At 40.0% G+C, this 18,890-nt stretch overlaps 1 protein-coding gene across 3 annotated transcripts in view; it reads right to left on the bottom strand.

Moving 5' to 3' along the window:
• The window catches only part of CEP41 (centrosomal protein 41), a 61,396-nt gene that overhangs the window by 4,713 nt on the left and 37,793 nt on the right, over positions 1–18,890 (bottom strand). For 2 of the 3 annotated variants that reach the window (XM_049893988.1, XM_049893989.1), the window contains 6 exons: positions 17,629–17,676; positions 11,592–11,653; positions 10,589–10,658; positions 3,808–3,952; positions 1,391–1,542; positions 905–972 (listed from right to left, as the gene is read on the bottom strand). In XM_049893988.1, coding sequence (XP_049749945.1) covers positions 905–972; positions 1,391–1,542; positions 3,808–3,952; positions 10,589–10,658; positions 11,592–11,653; positions 17,629–17,676 — 545 coding nt within the window. The remainder of the gene's footprint in view (positions 1–904; positions 973–1,390; positions 1,543–3,807; positions 3,953–10,588; positions 10,659–11,591; positions 11,654–17,628; positions 17,677–18,890) is intronic. The other variant, XM_049893990.1, reaches the window with a different exon arrangement.

The following is an 18,890-nucleotide window of genomic DNA, read 5'->3' as shown; positions in this document are numbered from 1 at the left end:
ATTCTTTTCTTTTTTAAACTAGTATTACTATGGTCCAAGACAGCACTAGTTAAGATGTTTTATACCCTTTAGCTCTTTTATCCTTATAATCTTGGAAAGTACCTATTATAGTTCCCATTTTACAGATGAGGAAATAGAAAAACTCCAACGTCCAGTGTGTCCACTGCAGCCTTATTTATAATAGTTAAAAAAAAAAAAAAGGAACCACCAAAAAATTTAATATAGAGGAATGGTTTAGCAAATTGTAGTAAATCCGAAGATGAGATATTACACGGCTTCAAAAATGCAGTTTACAAAGATGTTGTTGTTAGGTTAGCATGGGGAAATATGAAGTAGAAATATGAAGTAGAAAAAAGCAAGATACTAAATTATATATAAGTATGGTCTCAAGTTCGTTAAGAAAACACACGGAAGGCGGACTGGAACAAAATATACCGAAAATCTAATCGGAGTTGTCCAACTGTGAGGTTATAGGAGATTCCAATTTCCTTTTTTATGTTTTTTAGTATTTAAATTATTTTCTACTTGTGTAATTTTCACGAGCAGGAAAAAAAAATAGAATTTTAAGAAAGAAACAATTTTAAATAAAAGAAAAAAAAAAGATTTACTTTTTAAGTTTTACTCGAGACAGCTTTCTAGGAAGGAAAGTCTTGGGACTAGCTCTCAACAGATCACAGTCTTTAATGGAATGTCCTTTCGCCTAATGCAATATTGGTTTGGAAGTGTCTGCCTTAATAGAGTCAGAATTCTCAGCCACAGCCAAGGATCCAAATTCTGAAATATGTGAAGCTGATTAATATCAAAGGCCCTTCACAGAGTTTTCTTACCAGGAGTATGATTCCTGGTAAGTCTGATTCTCACGGTCCTCACACCACCCAACTCCTTAGAATACAACAAAGGATACATATTCGAGAATATCATTTGAGTAAGGGTTCATTGTTCTTGACAGAGTTGCAATTGGGTAACTGTAAGCTGCAAAGAAAAGAAAAAGCTTAGGAAGTCTGTAGCACCCTTAGTACAACCTGGCCGCAATTTCCAGCTAATTGAAGGTCTAACTAGGAGTTAAAAAGGTCCAAGCAGAACTAAACGAACACATTTTCAAAACCATCAAGCCATAAACCAAACTACTTTTCTGAAACAAAAGGACACTACGAACAAAACAGGCAGCTTACATTACTGTTCTTATCTTTAGCAGGGTACTGTTCCAATCTTTAGCATAGAGCCCCTGAGCCATCCATGAACCTCACCAGCCTCTCTCAGAGCAGGACCATACAACCAACTCTATAGCCCCCATAATGGGTCCAGCTAACACATGGTTTCCTGAACTGTTGGACTCAGGAACAGGCTCTGCTCTTGGGAATGAAACACTAGCCGATCTTCTCTCTCTTACCTCCAACAATGTGGCACTGCTGGTAAGAGTCTCTATCTCGCACATCTAGCAGCAGGAAGGGACAGTCGGGATAAGGTTTGTCTTTGGTGTTGGGCTCTGCTTTCTTCACAAGCCCTTTGTCTACATCCAGCTCCCCAACACCACTGATGACGCTGCGAATAAAAAAGTAGGTCAGCAGAAACCAGTCAGGGGTTGGCAGCTTATAGGTCAAACACATTCCATCAGAGCAGTGAGACAAGTCCTCCGAAGAAAAACGGAAAATGGATATGGTGTCTGAGTTCTGCCTGATTCCTATTCTATCACACTGGGTCCCAAATTCCCCTTTGGGGAATGTGTGTCAGGCCATTAGCATGGCAGAGGGGACAGAAACTGTAGGGGACATGCTGCCTCCAGCAACAAGGGCAGCACTCAGAGAAAGAAAGAGGTGAGCTGTTAATCCAAGGGAACTCTGATGAGTGTAAGGAAGCACAGCAAAAGGAGAGAGACTGAGGTTGATAAAAACCCCATTGCTGTTGAGTCGATTCTGACTCATAGCATACCTATAGGACAGAGTAGAACTGCCTCATAGGGTTTCCTAGGCTATAATCATTAAGAGGAAACCCTGGTGGCATAGTGGTTAAGAGCTATGGCTGCCAACCAAAAGATCGGCAGTTCGAATCCATCAGGTGCTTCTTGGAAACTCTACGGCACAGTTCTACTCTGTCCTATAGGGTTGCTACGGGTGGGAATCAACTTGACGGCAACAGGTTGGTTTGTTTGTTTGTTTTTGGTAATCTTTATGGGAGCAGATCGCCAGGTCTTTCTCCCACAAAGTGGCTGGTGGGTTTGAACCACCAATCTTTTGGTTAGCAGTTGAGTGCTTAACCATTGTACCACCAGGGCTCCTTAATAAAACTGATAAGACAGGAAAAAGGCGTTTACAGGTGCGTTATATGTAATATAAAGGAACAGAAACATTTTAATATATTTCATATACTTATACAATGGTCGTAGAGGGTCAGCGAAAAAGAAGAAGACCCTTAATGAGATGGATTGACACAGTGCCTATAACGATGGGCTCAAACATAGCAACGATTATGAGGATGGAGCAGGACTAGGCAGTGTTTCATTCTGTTGTATGTAGGGTTGCTATGAGTTGGAAGTGGCTTGACAGCACCTAACAACAACAACAACAACAACATACGACCGTCTATCCAATATGGATAGTGAACCTTAATGTTTTCAAAAGTTATCTGTACTCACTTCCATGGTACAAGTTAAGATGCTGAGGCTGGAGAGAATTTTTGATTTGGCGGCACTCATGTACCGAGAGAGGGAGAGCTGGGATTAAGACGTGGGGCTGAAAATCCCTCCAGTTCTGTTTCTAAGGTCATTCAATCACTAACACTGGTCGCCACATTGACATGATACATAAAATGTGGTGAAAACATGAATGAAAGGAATAAGACGACTAGGTGTCATGAACGAAATGCCGCGTAGAAAGGTACCTAAATTAGAATGGGATGATGTTTTCTCTTGTCGGCAAATATTAAGACACATATGCCAAACCACAGACTAACAGGCAGTTCAGTTCCTTCCCCCATCACGGCAAATCAGATTCTGCATTCAAATCTGATAAACACTATAACTATATGCTATACAAGTGCATATTTGGTTGAGCCAAGGGAGAAGCAACTCCCTTTGATATAAAACTGTGTCCTCAGTGGAGGTCTATCCTTTATTGAATGCAACTTTAAAAAAGTTCTTTCACAAAAGTAGCTATAAAAATAACAACAGTGGTATGGATAATAGCAATTCTTTCTCTAGCAGAACCTAGGCTGTGTTTTATCAGTAGAAGGCAAGGGTGGTGCTGAAAATCCACACTGTCTTATAATCCACAGTTACTGTTTGTGAAAAGGTGCTACATCTCAGTTCATGGAATAAGAAGGACCAGCCCGTGTGCAGTGTCGTTGTTACCGCCAACGGCAGAAGCAGCTGGCTGCTTTCGCTCTCCTTTGCACCCACTGTTCAGTATCAGAGTACTATGTATGGCTCTGGAACTATTTTTTTGATTCTAGACAGGGTAGTTGTAGTTATAACAGACAGAAAGGAGAAAAAAAAACACACCCTTTGAATCAGAAGATAGTAGTTGTAAAGCTAAGTCCTAATAGCAAAGTTACGCGTAGGAAGGCTGAGAAGAGTGGAAGTGAGGAGTGAAAATTAATAATCTCCTATTAATATTCTTCCATTAACTACTAAGAATGCTGTGAGGGAACTCAGGGGGTGGCATTCATATAAAGAAAAAGTAGAGAGGCTGGGATTAAAATGGGGGCTTTGCTACTGCTAGTTCTATTTCTGAGGTAACAAAGTCACTGAAATTGTGCTCTAGATTAACACAGAGGTAAAATGCAGTGAAAACACAAATCAGGTTAGAGTACCTCTGAAGCGTTGAGCGACTGGAGTCCCCGGCTCCGGAGTTGTTTATGAACTGGACGGGACTAGGCGATTGCTCACCAGGACTCCCTTTCCCATTGGTCCTGGCAGTGCTTTCCGCGTCAGGGTCTGAAGTCCCAGAATCGTTGTCTAACGTTTGCAAATAAATTAATAATTAAATGTAACCTCAGGACCTTCATTCACTTATCAGGCCATTCCAGGAGTCCCTGGGTGGTACAAATGGTTAAGCGCTCAACTACCAACTGTAAGGTTGGTAGTTCAAACCCACTTAGAGGCGCCTCGGAATAGAGGCCTTAGCAATCTGCTTCCGAAAGATCACAACCTTGAAAACACTACGGAACACAGTTCTACTCCGCATCGTATGGGGTTGCCATGAGTCTCATTCGATGGGAACTGGTTTGGTTTTGGTTATTGGGCATTTTCACTGAAATTAGGTCAAGAGAAAAAAATCCTATCACCATTATAAAACTGTCCTAGACATTCTCAGAAAGTAGTTTGTGAACCCTGGGAATCCTCCTAGACCCGTTCAGGGGGTCTGCAAGGTGAAAGCTATTTTTTGTAGAAATACTATGATGCTATCTGTCTTGTTTACTATGTTAATATTTGCATTGATGATGCAAAAGAAATGGTGGATAAAACTGCTAGCCCCATAGCAAGAATCAGGGCAGTGTCACCAAACTGCATTAGTATGCAATGTATTTTCCCCCATCACCCATGTACTCACAGCAAACAAATATGCTGGTCTCACTAAAACGGTCCCTAATGAAGCAGTAAAAATTAATCATTTATTAAATCTCACCCTCAAGTACACACCTTTTTAATATTTTGTGTGATAAAATGGGGAGCACCACACAGAAAGTGTTTGCTGTAGACCACAGTATCATGGTTGTCTCAGGGAAAAACTAGTGTTGTGAGTTGCAAGCCAAACTGGCCATTTTTTTGTGACCACTGTTTTTACTTGGAAGAAAAACGGACAGAAAAACTATGATTATTTAGACTTAGGTATCTGGCAGACGTTTTCTCAAAAATGAACTGAATGAACCTATCATTTCAAGGAAAACATGGTGGTATTTGCTGCCGGTGATAAAATTTCCAGCAAGAATCAGAAGTTTGGGAAATTGATTTTCCAGTAGGAGAGTGACCGCTTCCCAGTACTTAAAAGGCTTTTCTGATGAGCAAGATGGTGAGATTAATGAATGTGCTTTTTATTAGATAATGAAATCCATCATCATTTGTAAGATCTGCACAACTCAGTGAACCAATGTTTTCTGAATGCATGGTGTTACAAATCATGGAAGGATAAAAGATCCACTCGAAGTACATGGCAGACCAATGGATGTTCATGTAACCGAGAACGGAAAGTTCACTGATATGGTTTCAGATTCCAAATGGCAAGTGACTTTTAAGAAATTAGCAGCTGAGTTTTGGTGTAGTATCAAAGAAAAATATCCACAACTATCTGAAAGAGCTATTAAAATACTCCACCCTTGTCCAACTACAGGTCTGTGTGAGGCCGGGTTTTCTTCATATACTTCAACCAAAACAGCATATTGCAAGAGACTGAATACAGAAGCAAGTAAGAATCCAGCTGTCTCCTATTAAGACAGACATTAAAGAGATTTGCAAAAATGTAAAACAATGGATTTTTCAGAGTAAATTTTATGCTTTGGAAAATACACTGATTTTCCATAAAAATATTTATGTTTGTTAATGGGTTTAATAGTGCTATTTTTAAGTGAAATAGTAAATAAACATCTTTGAGTTCTCAGTTAAAAATTTTAATATAATAGTAAATATTAATAGATACAATCCACACATAAACCAAAGCTCTTTGGGGTCCTCAGTAATTTTTAAGAGTGTGGAGGGATCCTAAGACCAAACAGTTTGAGAACTGATGTTCTAGTCAATACAATGAGAGAAGAAACAGAAGTAAGAGGCCTAGTTATTAAAAGAAGGGTGCCATGGTGGTACAGCGGTTAAGGTGCTCGGCTGACAACTAAAGCGTTGGCAGTTTGAGCCCACTCCATGGGAGAAAGATGTGGCACTCTGCTTCCGTAAAGATCACAGCCTTGGAAACCCTATGGAGCAGTTTTACTCTGTCCTGTAGGGTCGCTACGACCTGGAACTGCCTTGATGGAAATGGGTTTGGTTTTGAACTATTAAAGAGGATATTAAAATTTAATTTGCAGATGTAATGGTAATATAGCTAGAAACCTAAAGAGAACACTGCTTTTAGAATATGGAAAATGAATATAAGGTTAGATAAAAAAAATAAATACTAACAAACTTCCTATATGACAATTAGAAAATAACATGAAGCGAATCTCATTTACAGTGACAACTGTAGATATAAAATACACTCTCCTAGAAACAACGTAATGAGAAATGCAAAGGACCTATAAAACCTGGTAAAGTCCTTTACGTGATTTATAACAACTTTACCTGGGAGCATTAAAGAACACCCAAAGAGGGCAACTGTATTCGCATGTTAATCCTTTTAAATTTAATTTTTAATCCCAATCGAATTAAAAAAAAAAAACCTTAAAGGAATTTTAAAGATGAGAAGAGACAAAAATACATGTGTGTGTGCGTGTGTGTGTAACTATATAAAATTTTTGGAGAATCTGGTTTATCAAAGGATAACATACATGGAAAAGGTGAATGATGTAGAATGATGCAATACAATAGAAAGCATTAAAAAAAAAAAAACCCTGGAGTACAGTACACTACAACATACCGTGCATTTTAAACATGGTATCACAAATCGGTGGGTAAAGGAAAAACTATCCAATGAATGGTATGGGGAAAATTTAATTATCTGGAAAAATCTAATTTAGACAATCACCTCACATCATACACCAAAAGGTATACAGATGGATTAAATGTAGTGAAAATAAAGCAAACCAAGAGGAAAAAAAAAAAAACCACAGGTGAATAATCATCTTATTTTGGATTTTCTGAGTCTAAAGCAATAGAAGAAAATACAACAGTAAAGGCTGATAGATTTTACTACGTAAAAATGCAAACCATATATATACACAGTGAGAGAGAGCAGCCAACACGAAGAAAATTAAAAGGTGAACAACAAATTAGGGAAAATACCTGTAACATATATAAATGAGAAAATCTTAATATACTTAGTTTACAAAGAGTTTTTTTTTTTTTTTTAATGAACTAGCTCTTTAATTAAAAAAGGATCATGTGCACAAGGTAAAAACAGAAACAGGATAAAATTGCTCATATGGCAGGGAAGTCTTCTTCCTACTTCACACCCAAGGCTCTCAGGCCTTTTCCCCCGAGGGAACCACGCTCACACACTGGTATCTCCACCCAGAAATAAAACGACTACATATTTCTGTGTGTATTTTACTTCCTCCCTTTTTTACGTATACAGGAGCGTGGCATTCACACTTTCTTTTGTTTTTTTTTTTTATTTTTACTTAAGAACATAAGTAGCTTAGAAATTATTCCAAATTAGCAAGTAAAGATTTCTCTCATTCCTTTTCGAGGCTGTATTCATTTCCACTGTATGAAAGTGTCATAACTTTACAGGGCTTCCACAAATCAGTAAGAACAAGATGAATATCCCATTACTAAAAAATGGGAAAGGACATGCAGACTACTCAAAAGACAAAAAATGCTGGCACAGTGGTTAAGAGCTACGGCCGTTAACCAAGAAGTGGGGAGTTGGAATCCACCAGCTGCTTCCTGGTAGCCCTATGCGGCAGGTCTACTCTGTCCTATAGGGTCACTATGAGTCGGAATCGACTAGAAGGCAATGGGTCTGGCTTTTGGTTATATGACCAACAAACACACACAACACAAGGCTCAACCTCACTATCAAAGAAATGCAAATAAAAATGGTTGGATAGCATGTTTCATCTATCAAATTCTCAAATATTTACAGAAAAGATCATTGTTCACGGCTGGCTGTAAGAGAGAGGAACAGGTATTCTCACACACTCTTGGTGGAGTATAAACAGGTACAACCATGCTGGAGGGCAGCGTAGAACAAGCAATCAGGCCCTTAAAATGGTTATACCTTTTGACCATCTGCAGCAATTTATCTTCAGGGACTAATCAGAATCAAACAAAAATTGATGTACATACATTGCAGTGTTATTTGATAAATGAGAAAAAACTATAACGCTCAAAAATCAGTGCATCATTGGCTAAATTATTATCTATCCAAAGGACAGACACCACGACAAGGCACGCTTTACAACCATGCTTTTAAAGTCTATTTAACGGCACAGGAAAATAGGCAGGATAAAAATGTTAACTGAAAGAAGCACGATGCAAACTATATTCAAAAGGATGGATTTGATTGGGTTGGGGAATGGACCACATGTTAACAGTAATTATTAGTTATTTTAATTTTCTTTTTCCATATTTTTTGCATTTTTCTAATTTTCTATCGATATACTTTTTAAGCTTTTTTTGTGGTGAAAATAGACATAACAAAACATATGCCAATTCACCAATTTAAACATGCTTTTGAATCAGGAAAAAACAATGATTACAAAAAGAGATGTTTTACTCTTTCAAACATAGCCAGCATGCACACAGAGCCAATCTGTCCGAGCAGCATTCCTGAGTGAGTTATCATTCTGTACAGAGCACTAGAAAGACACTAATATTACTCACACATTATGGCGTCCTACTTTCTAAATGCCCACTTTGCTGCGCACATTTATCTCGGAAGAGAAAATTCCATGTGCCCGTATGTTCCAATGCTGCAATCTGAACAATGAATTAAAGGAGCAAGCGCAGGTGCTTATGCAACCAGGTTAAAGCTAGGAGTGCTTGTACGAGGACTCCATTATCTCTGTTAAACAGAGCCCTCCTCTCTCGCCGGTGAGAGGCATCTGTCAAAGAGAAATTCCCGGCTTTTCAGATTCTCTTTATCCTCTCTGACAAAAACAAGCCCAGGGAAACGACAGGCGAGTTGCACAAACCCACTGTTCAAACGTCCTGAGAAACTTGTCTTGAAATCAGAAGTCAAACTCCTGGCCTACATCGGCCTGGACAAAACACATTTGCTGCCAATAAACAGCCCCGCATTGATTGCTGGGCGCTTCAGGTAAGATAGAGCTTAATTCCGTGTCGTCTTTTCAAGAGAGTACAAGTAAGGGGTTTTATTTTCGACTTGGTATTTAAGAAAGGAAATCTGAAGCCTGCCAGTCTTTCTAGCCTTATCTCCTACCCAATCCCTACTTCTTCCTTAGGCCACAGATGGCCAGGTTGGGTTACAGGATTCCCCAATAGGTTTGAAGCCTTTTCACCTCTGCCCGCAATGGCCACACCTTGTACTCGCACCTGTTTCTACCCGCCTTCAAGGCCCAGCTCAAAAGCACTGTCCTCCAGGAAGCCTACCTCGGCTTTCTAACTAGGACATTCCTTTCCTTCCTCTGGACTCCCAGGGAACCCTGCATCTCCCTGAGGGCATGTTCCAGAATCCCTGAAGGACACAGGACCAGCAGTGGAAGGACACTGGGCTTTGTTACTGGAGACGCTTTGGGTCTGTAGCCAGGCCCAGCCCTTCAGCTGCATCTCCTTTAGCGAGGAATTAACTCTGAAACTTAGGCTTCTCATCTGTAAAGTGCAGACATTAACACCTTCCTTCTGCCGTTTTTGAGATTAAATAAGAAAATCTATGTGCGGTATCTAGCAATGTATTCAACAAATGACAGTTTCCTTCCATACCTCCCTGCTTAAATTCTACCACATTAGAAATTTTGTGTTCCTGTCATCATTCTCCCCATCCAACACACACACACACACAGACTACAAACACCATAAGAACAGAGCTGTGTTTTACTCATCTTTGTAGTCTCATAGCACCGAATACTGTGAACATATGTTGTTGTTGTGTGCCTTCAAATAAATTCCAACTCAGAGCGACCCTACAGGACAGAGTAGAACTGCCCCATAGGGTTTCCTAGGCTGTAATCTTTACAGAAGCAGATTTCCAGGTCTTTTCTCCCACAGAGCCGCTAGTGGGTTTGAACCGCTGACCTTTCAGTGCTGGCCGAGTGCTTAGCCATTGTGCCACAAGAGCTCCTTTGTATACACATAAAATCAAACCAAACCTGTTGCTGTTGAGTCAATTCCAACTCACAGCGACCCTAAAGGATGCAGTAGAGCTGCCCCATCGGGTTTCCAAGGCTATAAATCTTTACAGAAGTAGGCTACCATATCTTTCTCCCATGGAGCAGCTGATGGGTTTGAACTGCCAGCCTTTCCGTTAGCTGCCGAGCACTTAACCACTGTGCGACCTGGGCTCCTCGTATACATATAACCAAAAAACCTGTTACCATCGAGTTGATTACTACTCATAGCGACCCTATAAGACAGGGTAGAACTGCCCCACAGGGTTTCCAAGGAATGGCTGGTGGATTCAAACTGCCAACCTTTTGGTTAGCAGCTGGGCTCTTAATCAATGTGCCACCAGGGCTCCTGTACACATATAAAAAAAATAGAAGGCATTAAAAAATACTTGTTGAAAAAAGTAATTAGTAAATGCAACACGTCTAAAACATTCCAAACTACAAATGCTAGAGCCAAAAAGCCAGATGGCTTTTTCAGAGAATAAGAGCGAACAATTAAAGCGGCAGTGAGCATTTCTCTGAGAGCAACAACTTAATTACAAGTAGGCACATCAAAGTCCCACGTTCTGGCGAACACAACAAATGTGTACTGGTGAATCCTTCAGTCAAATGGCCACTCTATTTTCCCCACACCCTCAATAACCATTCTTATTACCTTCTAGCCTTTGAATCCCCTCAGCTGTCACTTCCAGTGTTTGATCAGACAGGGAAGCAACTTGGATGACCTGATAGAAAAAACAGTGAAATGTGTAGATGTGTGTGTGTGCGTTTAAGCAGAGGCAATTCTGCCTTTTATAAAAGACGAAGAAACATCAAAGATCTCTTGTTTGAAAAAGCTGCCGGTGTCTTTAACTGGAGACTGAATCTTAGGTCCCCTCACACTGCAGATAATCATTTCAAAAGGAAAGATTAATTTAAAAGATTATACAATTAACTTAAAAGTCCAAAAGAACAATTTAGGAGAAGAAGTATGAGTAAGAGTTTAAATCTACATTTGTATGTATTCTGGTCCACGTTTAACATGCTATTTCTTGAAAATGCAATTCTGACCTACAATAATAACACAGAATTACATCAACAATTCTTCATGTAATAAAGAAATAAGTGTAATTATGAATATACTGACGACAGCATTACTTATATCTATACACAGTTTTCCTTTTTAAAGCTCTTTTCATAACTTAGCTCACAAGACCCAGGATCCAAATTGAGTTACACCAATGTAAGGGGCCAGACACCCTTGTCCACAATTTTAAATAAAAAAAAAGGGACCTGCCCAAAGTAACAAAACAGCCCATGGTGGAATGACTTGGAAAGGAGCTCAGTCGTAGGAGGGAGATCATTTGGTTTCCACAGAGAAAAAAGGCCCAACAATGCAGACCCTGAATTCTAGATTCTCAATATTAAATTAACTACACGAGGAAAAATAAAACCGAAGCCATAAATTTGATTAATTAAAAGTAGGATACCCTTTCACTTTACACAAAAGTTTCATACCACCCTTGTGTGAACACACACACCACACATCTTCCCACGGATGAAATACAAGATCAGAAGAAAGGCCCCAGCAAACATCCTCTAGAGTGGAATTCAAAACACTCACATAAAGCAGCACAAATGAGACATTCTCTCCTCCGATGGAAGCTCATTAAACTTACCAGCTGGGCCAAAGTTGTAACTTTCAGTCTCTTGAAAAGCTCATCTTTTTTGTATCTATAATCTGAAAAACAGGACGGGACAAATATTTTTCTAGGCTTATTTTGTTTTCTTAGAGCTAGTAATTAATTAATTCTTTCTAGTCATCAAGTTATATACTATATTTTTCAGGTTATTTATTTGCTTTTACATATACTATCTTGTTTTATCTTCCGGGCAACCTCAGAAGTTAGGTGTGGCAGGTTTTATTATCATACCTTCATTTTTCCCTTTGCTTTGGCCATCAAGAAGCTTAAGGTTGAATTTACAAGCCACCTTTTTGTGTCTAGTGACTTGACCCCTGGCCTTCACTTTATTAGTCTACCATTTTCCTTTTCCTTTGCTGTCTCTACTTTTACCATATTGCATTGTATGCATTTTTGTAAGCTGCCTCGAATACTTTTTCGGAACAAAACAGGGAATACACGCCTGCGTTTTGCAAATGCGAAGAGACCAGAGAAGCTGAGAGGCCCCAGGTCATACTGCTGGCAGGACGTTTATACCAGCACCATTCTGATTCCAGCCTGAAAAGGGCAATACTCTTCCTGAGGTTACATACTATGCTAGAGACGAAGAATAAGAGTATCCCTCCTTCCCTCCCCCCCACCCCACCAGGGTACAAAGCTGGGCACAAAGTTATGATTGATCTCGATAATCTCCTGCTATCGGCTTCTCTCCAACTCCAATAAAAATCAACCTAAAACATCACTATTTATTCAGTGCTACCTTGACTGTGTGGATCATAACAAACTATGGATAACTGCGAAGAATGGGAATTCCAGAACACTTAATTGTGCTCATGAGGAACCTTTACGTAGGTCAAGATGCGGTTGTTCTGTTCGGACAGAACAAGGGGATACTGACTGGTTTAAAGTCAGGAAAGGTGTGCGTCAGGGTTGTATTCTTTCACCATACCTATTTAATCTGTATGCTGAACAAATAATACGAGAAGCTGGACTATATGAAGAAGAATGGGGCATCAGGATTGGAGGAAGACTCATTAACAATCTGAGTTATGCAGATAACACAACCTTGCTTGCTGAAAGTGAAGAGGACTTGAAGCACTTACTAATGAAGATCAAAGACCACAGCCTTCAGTATGGATTACACCTCAACATAAAGAAAACAAAAATCCTCACAACTGGACCAATGAGCAACATCATGATAAACGGAGAATAGACTGAAGTTGCCAAGGATTTCATTTTACTTGGGTCCACAATCAACAGCCATGGAAGCAGCAGTCGAGAAATCAAAAGACGCATTGCATTGGGCAAATCTACTGCAAAGGACCTCTCTTCGAAGTCTTGAAGAGCAAAGATGTTACCCTGAAGACTAAGGTGCGCCTGACCCAAGCCATGGTATTTTCAATCGCCTCATATGCATGTCAAAGCTGGACAATGAATAACGAAGACCGAAGAAGAGTTGACGCCTTTGAATTGTGGTGTTGGCGAAGAATATTGAATATACCATGGGCTGCCAAAAGAACGAACAATCTGTCTTGGAAGAAGTACAGCCAGAATGCTCCTTAGAGGCAAGGGTGGTGACACTGCGTCTTACATACTTTGGATGTGTTGTCAGGAGGGATCAGTCCCTGGAGAAGTACATCATGCTTGGCAGAGTGCAGGGTCAGCGGAAAAGAGGAAGACCCTCAACGAGGTGGATTGACACAGTGGCTGCAACAATGAGCTCAAGCATAACGATTGTAAGGATGGCGCAGGACCAGGCAGTGTTTCATTCTGTTGTGCATGGGGTCGCTATGAGTCGGAACCGACTCGACAGCACCTAACAACAACAATAACCTTTACACGTGAGGGCACCATAAATAGGATGGATTCGAGGCCAACAGGTTTTTACCTTTACAGTTCTGAGACAGAAGGCCAATGGGGGTACTTCTGCACTTGTGTTATAAATCTTCATATCACATTAAACAGGTTTTTGAAATTGAGCCAATCCCACTTTATCTAGTAACTGCCCCACAGCTGCATGTTAGCTGCCTCAGAACTTTCTGAAGATGGCTGCCCACTGAAGAGTCTCCAGCCTGGAACCCCTGCCTACTCTCACCTCTGACTCCTCTTTTCTAAGTTTTCACACTGGCAACCATGACTCATTAAATATTGCCTCATGATTTCAAAATTACTAAAGGTTGGCTAGACAACTGCTATGGCCTTTAGACCACAAATAGCTCATAAACCAAGACTCCTAGCAACAAAGGAAAGGATTAAAGGCATTTAAGATTATTTACCTGGGATTAGTAATCATTTCCCTGAATTTTCTAAAAAAAAAAACAAAAAACACCACAGACCGACTAGTTACTTCGTAGGGTAATGGGAGCTTGGTTTACCAAACACCTGAAGACTCAAAGTCGGGAAATTCTATTACTTTAAAAGCTAGCCTTCTGTAAATATATCAAGACCCTTCTTACAGTGAATTAAAGTTTCTGTGTTCTAAAATGTCTTAGAGCAATTTAGCTAGTAACTGACCATTACTACCAGAAAATTCTTAGAGCCACTTCTTCTGAAAACAACAAGGTAACAAACTTGTATATAAAGGAGCTTCTAAAACACTGGATGCAGTTCCAACTAGACCTAGCAAAGGCTTTAGAAAGAGTAACTAAATAACTATAGTATTCCACCTAACCACATCAACTTGCCCACCCAAAGTTACTGATGCAAGTAAAAGGCAGTAAGTCAGCCTATGAAAACAATCAACAGCTTTCAAGTCCTTTGCACCAGGACATTTATCCATTGATATCCTTCTGGTATGTTTACATAGTTTGAAACACATTGTCTCCAACTCTCTGCCTTCTAAGTACAAATTATACATGTTAAAACCCCCTCTAAGTTAGAGACCACCTTAAACCAGAAACAGGCTTTGCTATTTTCTCGTGATTGCCATTTTTAATATTCTCTGCCCAAGTGCTAGAAACCCCATTGCACATTTAAGCCGGAACCCCACGTACCTGGTTCTGGTTTGGAAGGACAGCCATCATTAGGACTTTCTGACATTATTACTCAGAGATAAACAATCAAACTAAACGTTTTACAGTAAGTTTGAAATTTTATAAAAAGGATGACTTGGAAAGCTGTTAGTCTGTCCTCGCAAAAGCGAACAGAGCTTTAAGAATGGAGCTTCTGCTTCTGTGGCTGCTCCCAAGCTCCGTGGTGAAGACAAATACTCCTCACTTCAGTTACGTTATCAAATTTTGCTTCTCCAGTAAGTCTGGGGTCTAAGTCTATCTCTCTCAAGTTACTGGAAGGACAGAGACCTGACTATCCAGGATGTTTCACGCTCGGTCCAACTAGTGTCATCTAACCACCAGGAACCAAGAATGGGCTTTGTGAGCTGTCAAAAGACACAGAGCATCTATTTTCCCCAGGCAAAGTTCAAAGAATATTCAGATTACAAAGTTTCTCTGGGCTTTCAGAGTTCTGTTGAAACACCTTATTAGCAAAGGGAAGTTGGGCTCACAGTGGAAGACAAATCAAAGGAAGTCACAGAACGAGGCTTGTGATTTCACAGAAAGACATGGCATCTCAGGTAACCCGAGTCAAGGGATGGATCTAGAGTGTCCTGAAAACAAGGCAATATTCTCCTCCCTTTCGACCCAAAAGAACACCTACAACAGAAGATGGGAAAAGAGAGGGAAACATCTTCCAAAATGTAGATCGCAAACTAGAATCTGAAGTAATGATAGTCAGGGACTCAACACAAAGTGTCTGAAACGAGGTGACACGCACCTCCTGTCTGACTAAAAAGGAAGCCACGGCTTCTAAAGAGGGAGATGGAATGAGCATTTCCAAGAACTCTATCCCATAGGTGTTGCTTTGGCGAAAAAAATCTCCACTTAAAGTTTAGATATTAAAGTAACCACGTTGCAATTTTAAGAAACATCTCCAACAGGGTTTTGGCAACATAAGCAGAACAGGACATTTTTATGGGACAAGTTTCTGGTGTGGACGTGTGCGCCCACCTCAGCTACAAAAGGATGGGAGATGTAAGATGACAGACCAAGACAGAAGTGGGCCAGCTGAATGTGCCTGCCTTGAATGATGACCACAATGAAACATAGGTGAGTAAACAAGATTATCTTCACAGTATAAAAATGTAATATATATATTATGTAAGAGTCCCTGGGAGTACATGTTTGTACATAATATAAAATGTATAAGAAGAAAAGTGGGTACTGTGATATTATACATTAAAAAAAGTCTTTAGCATTACTTCTCATAGCTTAAAAATGACCAAAATAACAGATTCGACGTAAAGCTCCTTCTGAATCCACATCTACTGTCAAGGGTTTCCCAACTGGGTAGCGATTCAAAAGGGACAGAAACGTTATCCTTTTAAATTAAAAGGTCTATTGTGTTTAAAAAAAAAAAAAGAAAGTTCTAGCATATTCTACATTTGTAATATTCTCTTGCAAGAAAGTGTCATCAGAGCTGAGTCCTAACTGCTACCAGACGGTGTACCTCTTTTCTACCATTAGCTAAATACTCTCCTAACACCAGGTTCTCCTACTTAAGCTATGAGCAGATCCATCTCAGAAAGAGATGGTCCTCCTCCTTTAATTCTGTTCTCCATGGGGTAGTGTTTACATCCGTTTTGGACACAGAACAATTACGATATTGTGCAAGGGCCATGCACTCAATGACTAGGAGCATATTTTTGCATATGATTAGTCTAAAAAAAGGATGGGCATAAAATATGATTTTTAATTAAAAGAAAATCAGACTGCAGTGAGTTGATAATCCATACCACTTTAAGAATAAGCACTTTCTCATACTTCAAAGTCTTTCATGAATACTCTCTAATTTATACTCAAAGGGATGCTATGAAGATATTAGAACCCTATCTCAGGTATACAGAAAATAAGATTGAGAACCTTGAAAAAGGCCATGAAGACTACAGTGCAATCCGACGAGAAGCTTGTGGTTTGGCTGCTTAGCTAGAGCTCTGTTATGGATTGAATTGTGCCCCTCAAAATATCTGGTAACTTGGCCAGGCCATGATTCCCAGTGTTGTGTGACTGTCCACCATTTTGTCATCTGATATGATTTTCCTGTGTTATAAATCCTAAAATGTTAATGAGGCAGGATTAGAGACAGTCATGTTAATGAGGCAGGACTCAATCTACAAGATTAGGTTGTGTCTTAAATCAATCTCTTTTGAGATAGAAAAGGGAAAAACAAGCAGAGAGACAGGGGGACCTCACACCACCAAGAAACAAGAGCCAGAGAATAGCTCATCCTTTGGACCCGGGGTCCCTGTGCTGAGAAGCTCCTAGACAAGGGGGAATATTGATGACAAGAATGTTACCTCAGAGCTGACAGAGACAGAGAGCCTTCTCCTGCAGATGACACCCTGAATTTTCACCTCTAGCCTCCTAGACTGTGAAAGAATAAATTTCTCTTTGTTAAAGCCATCCACTTGTGGTATTTCTATTCTAGCAGCACTAAATAACTAAGACAGGCTCCATTCCACCGCACCTCACTCTATATTCCAACATTAACATCTATGCGACGTGGGGTAGGTCCCTGGGTGGTGCAAATGGTTTGCATTCGATCAACTACTACCCTAAAGGTTGGCGGTTCAAACTTACCTAGAGGCACTGCAAAAGAAATGCCTGGAGATCTGCTTCTGTAAAGATTACAGCCAAGAAAACCTTCTGGAACAGTTCTACTCTATCACACATAGGGTCGCCATGAGTTTCAATTGACTCAAAGGCAACAAGGTTTTTTTTTTTTCGTGGACAGAATGCAGACCCACAGGCCAGAATCTTAGCAGCTGGTAAGGATGGTACACAGTATTTCCACCTCGTTCTGGGCACCTGCCAGGCTCCTCTATCTCCCATGGCTCCCACCACAGTGTCAGGTAGGTCTCAGGCTCTGCACCTAGTGTGTGTGTTAGCCCCAGAGCATAATTAGAGTTATTAATAAATATCCAACTTACAGAACAGCCACAGAGTTCCATTTTTCCCAAAACATCAATAGTGTTACTCACTTTTTTTTATCTCTTCTAGCTTCTCAGTATATTTAGTCATACTGTTACCTACAAAGAGAATAAGAAACAGATACGGTGATGATGGTCGCACAACCCGATGGACCTGTCGTGGAATTGTACATGCAAAAAATGCTGAAATGACAAATGTTTTTACCATAATTTTTTAAAAAGGTAAACTAAAAACAATATTTATGGGCAAAATATTGCAATATACAAAGGAGAAGAACCAGATTTTTCTTGAGTTATTTATTTCTGATGATTTGACCTTGGTTTCAAACTCTCACCATTAAATCACTTATAGAAAAACTGTTACATAAAAGAATGGTTACAACACAACAGGCACTCAATAAACACTTGAATTCTTTTTTTTTTTTGAAGAGAGAGAATAGGGATTTTTAGATTTGTTTTTAATGGAAGAAAATAAATAACCCTGTGAAAACAGACAAGTATTCCCCAAGCCTTCCTATCTTGTTCTGGGATAGAGATTATGGACATGAAACAAATGGGCCACGTAAACAGTCTCTTGGGTTATACAGCGTCATTGACAGACGAGGAGACAAGGGAAATGTTTTGGTCAAATATATATAAGCTGGGTGCACACCACATAAACATCTAGAAGTTCTAAGAGGTGCAGCTGGTTGTTTTATGTTAATTTATTTATTTATTTTTTCCTTTTGAGTCAAAGTTTCCCTCTCTTTTCATGCCCCTGTAATCTCTTTGTGGGAAACATATGCAATAGAGGAGAAAGAAAGAAAGAAGCAATGTCCTTTGAATGTCCACAATGTGCCTTTGTGGCTACTCAAGGAAGCCTTTCCTCTCCCTTTGTCCTTGTGGGTTCCTGCTCTTTCCTGAACTCGGTCCTTTCCATTCGTGCTGATGCTGATGCTGATGCTGCCGCCTGAACTAGACCACACAGTCTGTAGACTTGTATCCACCGTGGGTTTGACTTCCTGAGAAATTAACAGCAGAGTCCCACCACGTGGAGAGTCCCCAGCCCTCATGCTTTATGGTCTGATTCTACAACACTAGGTTCTGGCCAAGGTGGTTTGGAGAGTTTTCCTACATTAAAACCGGGCCAGGATTATTCTGGTTTCCAAATGAACTGAATTCTAGCTCTCAAGCCAGGGGCTATTATTTTTTACTGGGCATGCTTCAATATGATTCAATTCAACCCAGCAAGCTCTATCTGGCACCTAAGAGGTATATAGGAAAAATAAAAGAAAAACGTTCAAAATTTCTCATTTGTGAAATTGTGCTCATAA

Source organism: Elephas maximus, chromosome 8 (assembly GCF_024166365.1).
Source record: "Elephas maximus indicus isolate mEleMax1 chromosome 8, mEleMax1 primary haplotype, whole genome shotgun sequence".
In the NCBI taxonomy this organism is placed as follows: Eukaryota; Metazoa; Chordata; class Mammalia; order Proboscidea; family Elephantidae; genus Elephas; species Elephas maximus.
The sequence above is the reverse complement of the archived record's forward strand: the minus strand, read 5'-3'. Positions and strand labels throughout refer to the sequence as shown.